The sequence below is a fragment of the Liolophura sinensis genome, chromosome 12, assembly GCF_032854445.1.
Source record: "Liolophura sinensis isolate JHLJ2023 chromosome 12, CUHK_Ljap_v2, whole genome shotgun sequence".
Lineage (NCBI taxonomy): Eukaryota > Metazoa > Mollusca > Polyplacophora > Chitonida > Chitonidae > Liolophura > Liolophura sinensis.
In genome coordinates this window covers 20,105,642-20,117,326 of record NC_088306.1, presented here as the reverse complement: position 1 = coordinate 20,117,326, position 11,685 = coordinate 20,105,642, and the positions used below count along the sequence as shown (strand labels likewise).

The following is an 11,685-nucleotide window of genomic DNA, read 5'->3' as shown; positions in this document are numbered from 1 at the left end:
CGTTAGCAGGCTTGATTACCTATGTCTTTAAGCTCTTTATCGCTCAGCATTTCGCTGTCCTCGCCAAACTGACTGACAGCATACGTCATTACCACGGGCTTGTTTGCAACGGTATGGAAAGTTATCAGAATAGAAAACTTTCCTCGGTCAGCGATGTCTTGAGGCGCCACAGTCATTTGTTGTGTATCTTTTGACCAAAATCGGTGGCTGAATTCTAATGCAAACTTATTTATAGTGCCAAATCCTGAAACAAACAAAAAAAAAAACAATTATTAAAATCAATATGAGTGACCACTTTATACATAATACCATTCCAATGAAACGTTGGTAAAATCTGTGACCCCAAGATGCATGTACAAAACGATTTAAGGAATAGTGGAATCCTCATCTACGATAATTATTTCACATAATAACCAAACATGAGAAGGTTTTCCAGCGACTTACAGTTGGTCGTGGGTTTCCCCCGGGCTCTGCCCGGTTTTCTCCCAACATAATGCTGACCGCCGTTGTATAAGTGAAATATTCGTAGTACTGCGTAAAACGCCAATCAAATAAATAAATTAATTATTTAAAGACATAAATTTTGTTATAAGAGCTTATTTTTATGTATGTTTGGTGTGAGTATACATGTACTACAGAATATTTATGTATTTATTTGATTGGCGTTTTACGCAGTACTCAAGAATATTTCACTTATACGACGGCGGCCAGCATTATGGTGGGAGAAAACCGGGCAGAGCGCGGGGGGAAACCCACGACCATCCGCAAGTTGCTGGAAGACCTTCCCACATACGGCCGGAGAGAAATACTACAGAATAAGACATTTTTATAATAAGTTACGGTAATTGTTGTAAGTATATTTAGTTATAAGAAAGATCTCTCGTAACACCACAGAACAATTTTCTTCCAAAGAAGCCAATGATGCATTACCAGACAGCCGTGGTATTTCACACAAGCATTCTTACCAACTCTTTTTATTGCCCCCTTCTTTTTCGTGGATAAATCTGGAGTGAATTTAACGTCATTCGCTTTCAAAACCCCCAGAGGTAACGTTACGATAACAGCGTCCGCCTCGTAAATCTGGCCGTTCCTACATTTGATGATCACGCGTTTGTCTTCTTGAACGTTCACCTCCGTGACTTCATGGTCCAGAAGGATGTTTAGTGGAGTATCATCAGGAGAGCTCTGAATGATTCTACAACACAGAGATGGCAAGTTTTCAGCAGAATTATTGCTACCCGTTGGGGACTGAGAGCGTCCATTTTTGATCCCGACCCCCGCGACTTCGCGAAAGACGCAGAGGGCGAGGATCCACTCCTTCCGCGACCCCGTGCCTATGCGGAGAGTAAGTGAGTGCTTGGGGTTTAAGGTCGTACTCAACAATTTTTCAGTCATATGACGACGAATGAATCCTTAGAATGTATGTAATGTGCCTCCTTGCTGCAGGACCCTCTGCGGAGAGCGTGGAAGTGTAGAGCAATGGTTTTAGTCTAAGTAACCTGCCTTGACTACTCAACCTCTGTAATACACAGAGAACCTGCACGGAAAAACTTAGCCCAAGCATATTCCCGGACGAGGAAGTTAGTTCGCGCCCAGTTTTGTACAGGCGCATGTAATTTGTCACTGCGAAGCGCTGACGTGCTAACCACTTCGGCCACTGAGGCCCCACTTTAGTGAAAATGTCAGCCATTTGTACTTAACTGTTATTGGTCAACTGATACCAATTACCTCTTAGCTTTATTTTATCCACCTATCATGATCACCGTCCGTTATGAGATCCATTGTGAGAAAACAAGATATACTTGGAGTGAGTGGGTGGTTGGGTTTTGGTGAGTGGTCGTACTTAACAATTTTTCAGTCACGTAATGACGAAGGTTTATTTAGATGTGGAGGTGAAATATTTATGAATTTGAACGCATAATTATATCGTTTAAAACTAAAAGTTCTTGAGAACGCTGTTAGTAAACGTTAAGTTATTACATCCCTATCTGGTCACCGTCCATTTTTGGAAACATGTTCAACCTGTTGTAATTGCTCAAATGAAGTGAATTGAAAATGCTTTAGTGTTTAATTGTACGAGTTTTGCAGAACAGATTTGGGTCCGAGGCTATTTATAATATCAGATATTATAGACCGTACACATGAGAACCCAACGGCTATACCTTTCTAAGGTTCTATGACTTTGTTTTCATTGTCATTATTGCATTATTGAGGAGGAACAGGACAGAGCCTGGGGGAAACCCACGGCCATGCGAAGGTTGCTCCAGACCTTCATACGTATGACCTTACACGTAGCTAGCCTGGACTTGAACTCAAAGCGATCCCGTTTGTAGGAGCTTTTTGGGTCATTGTGTTGCGACGGCACGCTAACTATTATATTTTACCAAAGTAATACATCAGGAAAATTCGTCATACAGGAGTATTGGCGGGGCTCAAAATTGTACCTTTCTTATCAATAATATACATAGGGGAAATTCATGAATCGCCCTGTTGATAATAACGTAAATATGAGCACATGAAATACGCTCATATTGATAAATGAATGATAAATTTTCAAAAATCAGTTAGGATTTAAACAATTCTTTGAAAAAGGGAGTCTTTTCAATTCGGAACGCAGTTAATTCCATCCTAGTTGCTCTTTTATTCCACCCGTATGTATGGAATGATAACCTGGCTATATGAAAAAGAAAATTGCAAATTTAAGCTGATTGCTGGAGAAGGGTAAGGATGTTATGAGGTCTAGTTTAGCATTAAATAAGTTAAGAGAATCCAAGATACAAGTTTTGGGGAAATATTTAAATATGATAAATAATAAATATATTTATTTGGAGTTTTACACCTCTCAAGAATATTTCACTTTTACAACGGCGGCAATTATTATGGTGGGTGGAAATCAGGCAGGGCTCAGAGAAAACATTCGAACCACCCGCAGGTTGCTGGAAGACCTTCACACGTGTGGAGAGGAAGCCAGGATAAGCTGAGCGGCTTGAATTCGCAACACACAACTCGTATTGGTGAGAGTCTCCTGAGTCATTTATTGTGCTGTGTGTGCAGTTTTGTAGAATAAACATATTTGTATACAAGCTGAAAAGTCTAATACTATATAAAGACCTGTTTTTATTACTCTGAGAGGTTAACTGATAGTGTACTTTTTTTGCCTGGGGGTATTATCTTTATACGCAACATGTCATGGTATACTGACATTATTTAAAAAGTCCAATCTGTGTTAATATTTGCCTCGAGTTTTCTGTACGTAGAACAGATATCGGGGTAAAACATTATTTAAAATCAATCCTTTGCTAGAGGACCTGCGTTGGAACTGAGATAAACGCCTCATTACTGGCGAGCTAAGGGATATCGTGCGTCCCATTTACTTTTCCAACAAAGGATAAAATATTAATCAAGGACATCTGAGTGAAGAATGTCAACCGGTGTTAATTAAAGTGCCTTAGGCAAAATACAAAAACAACATTACACTAAAAAAATTAATCTGTTAAAAAAATCTTTGTTGGCTAGAATGTATATTCTGTTATTGCAGCATAATATACTGTTCTATTAGACTACCCGAGCTCTGCCCGGTTTCCACCCACCATAATGCTGGCCGCCGTCTTATAAGTGAAATATTCTTGAGTACGGCGAAAAACACCAGTCAAAAAAAATCTATTAGACTAACAGGATATTATGCTGATATTATGCAGGTTACATTCTAGCATCTCTCAGACAACAGACCGTGTTAAATTTAACACATTGATTTTTTGAGTGCATGAGAGGAAAAATTAATGCTACCAGAATCCATATATCTTGTTTTTGACACCAGACAATATGTCCTACCCAGTCACACTTGCGCAGACACCATGGCCCACCAGTACTTAAGTCTAGTTTGAGTACACTGACTGGTAATTTCAGAAATATTTTGATACCGGTACGCCATATTCATGGCTGCTCAACCTCTTGCGAGAGACAACGCCGTTCGCGAAGTGGTGAAGAGCTGATTGCGGCGCGAATAAGCACTCCACTTACCTCTAGCTGGCCAAATCCACGTCGCAATGTCGCCCCTTCCCACTACAGAACGCAACTGAATATGATGCATCAACATATTTTTCAACTACTTTTCTACTAACATAACCAGAGCACTCAGAGCACAAATTGCCAAGCGAGGTAGCACCAGTGGTACAGATTTTAGCTGGGACTCGATTCAGAATTGATCCCCGAAGGTATCGCTTACGTTATACATCATAGAAGTCGATGTGTCCAATGTTTCTACAGTCAATGTAGGGACTGTGTGGCCTGGTTGTTATCTTTCTGGCACAGTACAAGGGGTCTCTCACCATTGCGGTCGCTGTGAGTTCAAGTCTGGCTCATGCTAGTTCACTCTCCAGCCCTGTGGATGGTCGTGGGTTTCCCCAGGGCTCTGTTCGGTATCCTCCCACCATAATGATGGCCGCCGTCGTTTAAATGAAATATTCTTGAGTAAAGCATAAAACACCAATCCAGTAAGTAAAATAAATAAAATATAGATGATGTAGAAAGATGATGTTATTTACAATTTACCTGTCTAACATCTTTGTATATCCAAACGCTGGTATTTTGTCAGGAGTATCCGGAGCTTCATTCTCCATGTATCCATCAAACAGATACTTTGCACTCAGATAATTTATAGTAGATCCGTAAAAAAACTCTTGTTCCGCCACAAATGTTTGCGAGAGAGGATCGTCAATCAGCTGGTACTGATGGAGATGTCTCAGAGCTGTGTATACCGATACGTCTCTTTGCAAGGTTGATGAGAGATTTAAGACAGCTTCGAAAGCCTGGAAGCAAACAATATATTGAACGAGAACGTAACTGAAAGTCTCCATCGAAGTGTGCATGGATATACAGACTCAAATTCAAAATATTTTCTTAGTGCCTTTAATGATACTTCAGTCCTTTTAATCAAAGTGAAAGACAGCTGACATGAAGTAAAGTTAATTAGATGGACAACTGAAAAACTATGCATACAATTTAAATATTTTCCTTTATCTTATAAAAATATTTAAGGACAGTTAAATGCATGCAAATGTTTGAGTTACATGGCTGGTTTATGAATCATACATATGGCATTCAGCTATTCTGACCTCACAACACTTAAATTTTTCCATGTTGGTCCAGTTTTTAATGTTGGAATATACACGAGTCAGATGTACATATAATGTTTTCAGAGACTTCGCCTGTATAGATGAATACTTTCTTTCTTTTTTTATTGATTGATTTATTTATTTATTATACGTTGTACTCAAGAACATGTCACTTATACGACGGCACACAGCATTATGGGGAGAGGAAACCGGACAAAGCCCGGGAGAAACTCACGACCATACATAAGTTGGTGACAGACCCTCCCACGCACTGACGTAATGGAAGCCAGCAAGAGATGGACTTGAATTCACAGGGACCGCATTGACCGCATTTCCATCTGTCGCACAAACTTGTCACAAGGACTTTCGTTTGCCTTTTTGATTTTAAACATACAATTAAAATCGCCTTAAAAAAATTAAAATTTGATTACTAATCAGAAGTTTGAACAGATCATGCTGTATCAAATGCGCTAAGTTGATACCTTGTCCACTTTAGCAGAAGCTGCATCTACCCTGGCTTGATTGTAAGGCATGGAATCATTTTCTCTCACTACAGCCCATCTCGTGTTGTTCCAGTCAAGCATCGGCAGGTTGAATTGCTGATGCAGTTTGACAATAGCGTTATTTTCGTCTGGGTGATGAATGAAACTTGCCCCCATGTCCATTCCCCGGTCTGCGAAACAGAAAAGTGCTGTATTGGTACACCAGAAAGATCCCTTTAACATCCTGGTGTAAAGAGATCTGATCTATCCGCGGCCAATAACTAATGAGATATACGTTTACAACTGCTTGATTATACGATTATATCACAAATAATTTGTGATGACAGAATGATTCGGAATGGCCAAAGAGAAAAAAATCAGGCGTCAACTGTATGTGGATACTTAAAACCTCACACTGAAGAATTAGAGGCTCAAATACACGTACCGTATAAGGACATATCTACTTGGGATTTCTCCATTCTCTATACTACGATTCCTCATACGGATTCGACTGATAGAATTTCATCACTAATTGTTTCAGTGTTTAATTAAATCAGTGACCGCTAGATTAACGTCAAAGGCAACAGCCTTCTTCAGTTCCACTACTAAGGGCTACCATTCATGGAATGTTTCGATCTCCATCGGGTTCCTTGACTTTCTCATTAATAACATCTATGTGGAATTCGGGGAAACCACATATTAACAGTGTATAGGTATTCTGATGGGTACAAATTGTGCTCCCCTTTTGACCGACCTATGCCTGCCCTATATGAATATGACTACATGCAGAAACTATTAAGTAGGTGGGTGAGAGGTGAAAAAGCTGTCGTACAGGTCCGACGTGTTTTTGCGCTCCAGGTGTTGTGGCACTTACCTACTGTCTCTCGGTTGTACGATTGTATGATTTTGGCCGTAAATTTAAATGAACATGGTTTTTTTTGTGTTTTTCATGTTGTTGTATATAGCGTAGGATTGCTTTGTAGTTTTCTTTTTCTTTTTTTTGTGAATATAGATTGTATATGTTAGGGTAGGGGTTAGATAGAGGCAGGTTGTTTTGATTGAATACGCACTGTGTTTTCAGCACTACTAACACGGGCTTCTGTCGTCCACGCCTTTGGCTGTGAGTCGCCCCACAGCAAAACTAATAGTCCGTAGGCTAACTGATATCTCCCTGTTGGTGTCTTGTTGCACGAAGTTTTTACCTGTACAGTTTATTCAAGCGACAAGCCACAATGGATGAGTCGGCTGGAGAGTCCGTGGACTCGGATGCTCTACAATCTGATATGGAAATCGGGCCAAGTATCTTACGCTCTGGTAAACGACGTTGAGATCAAATCCTAAAGATGCTGCTGGTAAGAAATCTCGTTCTGTTTCCTCTACGCCTGAAGTTATTGTGAATAGTACTGTGGTCTTTATGAAGGCCATTGGTAACCACCCTCTGTCTAAAGTTAACCCTTTACGTTTAGGCGAGGCCCTACAGCGAGTTATAAAGAGCGGAACGCTGAAATCAGTAAAACGTTTACATGCTGGCAATCTAGCCATAGAATGCAACGATGTCCAGCAAGCTAAGAGTCTTTTGGCATGTTCTAACATTATGGAGTTTGATGTGAAGTGTTATCAGAACGATAAAACTATTGTAAATGGTGTTATTTCAGGATTAGCTGATGAATTTGATGTAGATGAAATTAAGGAAAGTTTGTCGAAATATAATGTGGCCCGTGCTGAGCGTATGTTCGGACGAGATAAAACCCTGTTAATGTCTATTCTATTACACTTTGAAGCAAAGTCTTTGCCTAAGCATGTGTCCATTGCCTTTAAGAATTTTACAGTCAGAAAATTTGTACCTAGAGTTTTTCGGTGTTACAAATGTCAGAGGATGGGACATAGGGCGCTGGAGTGTAAATCTGGTAGACGTTGTTCACGATGTGGTGAGAATCATGATTATTCTGATTGTCCTAATATGGAAGCCCCAAAGTGCTGCAATTGCAATGGCGACCACTCTGCTGCCTTTGGTGGATGTCCCGTGAGAAAGGAGGCCAATAAAGCACAGTTTATTAAAACGAAAGAAAAGTTATCTTTTGCAGAAGGTTGAGGATTGTCAGAACAGATTCCAGGAAAGCACAAAATATTTCAGAACCTGCAGTTAGAGAGACAACAGCCCAGTATAGCCGTCCTGTAAGACAGACAGCTGTGCCTTAACCCACTGCACCAATTGGTCCTACCTCCCCGAGCCCCGCCCCCTAGCCCCGCCCCCTAGCCCCGCCCCCTAGCCCCGCCCCCCTCTCCGAGGACCTCGCGGCCTGTTAGCCAAGCTATTAGGAGACCTACTCTGGAGGCTAGAGGGCAGAACAAATACAGTCAAGTAACGTCTAAAACCTGATCGCTTTTATAACAGAAATTGTTTTTGTGTTTCTGAAAGTAGAGAAAAAGGGAGACAATCTGCAGCAAATAATTTCATCTACAAGTTGTTATCTTGGAGAAGATGCAATTTCTTTACCCAAACTAATGGCAGTATTAAAATCCAGTAGCCCAACCGCTACTCAAGGATAATACTGTGTACTATTTATTTACTATCATGACTTTTTATTTACTTCATCAAAATGTCCAAAGTTTGTATGCGCATGGTCAAGCATTCAAAAAGTATGTCTTTAACTTACCCGAATTACCGGATATTATATGTTTGCAGGAGACCTTTCTCAATGAGCCTTATCAGTTCAAACGGTTTGAATTCTCGGCAGTTAGGAAGGATCGGGAAGGCCGAGGGGGTGGCCTGCTTACACTAGTCCAAGATAATGTCTCGTACTCCGAAATTAAGTTGCCTAGTGTAACCTCATTTGAATGTCAGTGTGTGTGTTTAGCTCCTAAGTTTGGTAAGTGTTTTAATGTTATTAATATTTACAACCCTTGGAAACGCCTAATTGATTATGAACTAATAACTGTGTTGGAGTCTGTAAGTGGACCTATAGTTGTTTGTGGTGACTTGAATGCTCATAATTACATATGGGGTAGTGTTGATTCTGATATAAACGGTAAAACTGTTGCAGATTTTATTGATACAAATGGCTTTGTTATTTTGAATACTGGCCCGGGGACACAAATTGATATTCGTACTGGTAATATGTCATGCCTGGATATTACATTTTGTTCTGCTAATATAAGTGCTGGCTATTCTTGGTCTGTGGATCAGCTGTCACCTTGTGCCAGCGACCATTATCCCGTGCATGTTCGCATTGGTAAGCCGTTATGTAACAACTCCACTGGCTATCAAGATGGAAAACTGAAGGTGGGGACTGGAGCTTTTTTAAGCATTCACTAAGCAAAGTTTCGAAAACTGATGTAGTTAGTTATATTTGGCTGAGTTTAACGATGCAGTTTTAGGTTACATTTCCAAAGAAGACGAAAGCAGTATGCCGTCATCAGGAGGACCTTGTCCAAAACCTCCTGTACCCTGGCGGAATGAAGAATGTGAGCAAGCCATCAAAGCTCGCAAGAAAGCTAAAAAAAAAAAAAAAGAAAAACGTATGCTACTCCATCTTGATATTATAGGCTACAAGAACAAGAAGGCACAAGCTCAAAAATAATCATGAGAACCCAGAAGTCAAATTGGCGTACGTTTTGCCCTACCATAAATTCTAACACATCTATTAAATCGGTTTGGCAAAAGGTTAACGCTGTTAGGGGAAACCACTCTAACTCATCTGTACCCACTCTAAGTAAAGAACATGTAATGTATGTAAGTGATATAGATAAGGCTAATATTTTGTGTAAAAGTTTTGCTTTTGTCAATAGCTCTGACAATTATGACCCTGATTTTAAGCGTTACAAAGAAGACGCTGAGAAGGAGTGTGATTTTCTAATATTATGTTTGACGATATGGTAATAAACAATGATTTTTCTTTGGCAGAAGTCAAGCAGGCTATATGTAGAAGTAACAACAGTACGCCAGGAGAAGATGATGTCCATAATTGTATGTTGCGTAATATGCCAGATTCGTTCTTAAATATATTGTTACTTCTTTTTAACCGTGTTTGGAATTCCATGACGATGCCTTTGGCATGGGGTAAAACGATTGTGGTGCCTGTTCCCAAGCCCGGAATGCCTCCCTCTAATCCGTTATCGTATAGACCTATCTCACACACCAGTAATTTATGTAAACTGATGGAGCGAATGGTCAATGCTCGCTTAACATGGCATCTTGAAGGTCTTCTTTCCCCATTACAGAGTGGGTTTAGACGTAACCGACGGACAACAGAACATGTTGTTAGGCTAGAATCTGATATTAAGAATGGTTTGTTAAATAAGGAATATGTTTTAGCAGTTTTCTTAGATGTCGAGAATGCGTACGATATGGTGTGGAGAAGAGGGGTGCTGAGGAAAATGGCAGAGATGGGTTTGGGAGGAAAGATATTGGCATGGGTGAGAAACTTTTTGTCTAATAGACAAATATCTGTTCGTGTAGGTAAAGAATTTTCAGACCCTATTACTACGGAGAATGGTACCCCTCAGGGAAGTGTCATTTCACCGTTTGTTCAATGTCATGATAAATGGTTTTCCTAGTGTTGTTCATCTAAAAACTAAATGTGGTCTTTTTGCAAATGACAAAGTCGTATGGGCATTATCCAAAAGTTTTAAGTTGGCTCATAAGTACCTAAAAAGAGCCTAAACTGTATTTTTTCCTGGGGAAAAAAGTGGGGGGTTTAAATTTCCTCCTGTTAAGTCGGAAGGTTTGATATTTACTCGTAAATGCATAATCTCGGACTCTCCACTTTTGTTGGGTAATGATGCCATAAAAATATCACCTGCATTTAAGTACTTAGGAGTGTGGTTAGATAAGTCTCTTACCTGGTCTAACCATATTGATCAGAAAGTGTACTTACTCTTAAATGTACTAAGGCCATTAATTTAATGCGATCCATTTCTGGAACTTCATGTGGGGCAGATAAAACCTCTTTATTGATGTTATAAAGGGCTCTCATTCTGTCAAGACTGGATTATTGCTGCGAAGTATTCGATTCAGCGGCGTAGTCAGTTAAAGGTAAGCTAGACAGTATCCAATACCGAGCGTTATCTGTTTGTACTGGTGCAATTAAACGGACCTCGTTACGTTGCTTGCAGGTGGCCTGCGGTGAACTCCCCTTGTCGATTAGACATAAGCTCAGAACTTTAAAATACACTCTTGTTCTCAGGTCGTCCTACGATAATCCTGCTTTTCAATTGTTACAGCCTTCTTATTATGATTTTCTGTACAATGGACTGCCATTTAGAGTACGATCAAGAGAAATTCTTGATGACATGGGTGTTGACCTGACCAAGCTGGAAAAAGCTACTCCTTTCCCGCACCTCCCTTGGCTCCTCCATGTACCTAATATTTGCATGGCGTTACGTGAGTACACCCGCAAATCTGACCAACCTAACCTTGTCTGCTTGTCTTTTAAAAACTATGTGTCTAACAACTGGTCTGCTTTTTAAAAACTATTTTCAGATGCATCAAAGTGCCCAGAGACAGGGAAGTGTGGTATTGGGTTTTCAGTACCGGATATAACATGATGCCAATCACTTAGAGTGTCTGATAAATTGTCTGTCTTCACATGTGAGTTATTAGCAATCCTCTGTTCTTTACGCTGACGCAGCGTAATGACCCAGGAGTCTCTGACCAATGGCGGTCGCTGTGAGTTCAAGTCCAGCTCGTGCTGGTTTCCTCTCCAGCCGAACGTGAAAAGGTCTGACTACAACCTGCGGATGGTCGTGGGTTTCCCCCGGGCTCCGCCCGGTTTCCATCCACCATAATGCTGACCGCTTTTCTTTTCAATTTCAGCCTTCTATTTCCAGAGGTTATGTAAGCCTTTCTCCAAGAAGACACGATGTCTTATTTTTCATATTAATGTCTGGTGTCTTACCTCTTAACTCACGCCTTTTCAAGATAAACTGTCACCCAACTGACTGGTGTGATTTTTGTAATGGTAGATGAGTCCGAAGTATATTTTCTTTTCAGATGTCCCAGATATAATGTATTCAGAACTCAAATGTTTGCAAATCTATCACATTATGGTATTTTTCAGCACATATTACAGGCAGTTTCTGTGTCCTCC

At 40.3% G+C, this 11,685-nt stretch overlaps 1 protein-coding gene across 1 annotated transcript; it reads right to left on the bottom strand.

Annotated features, from left to right (window-relative positions):
• Nucleotides 1–2: 2 nt before the first annotated feature.
• Nucleotides 3–6,075, bottom strand: LOC135479772 (uncharacterized). Its single transcript, XM_064759678.1, has 5 exons — nucleotides 6,042–6,075; nucleotides 5,597–5,787; nucleotides 4,552–4,808; nucleotides 966–1,195; nucleotides 3–244 (listed from the first exon to the last, which is right to left on the bottom strand). The coding sequence occupies exons 1-5, from the start codon at nucleotides 6,073–6,075 to the stop codon at nucleotides 3–5; spliced, it is 954 nt and encodes a 317-aa protein (XP_064615748.1).
• Nucleotides 6,076–11,685: the final 5,610 nt, after the last annotated feature.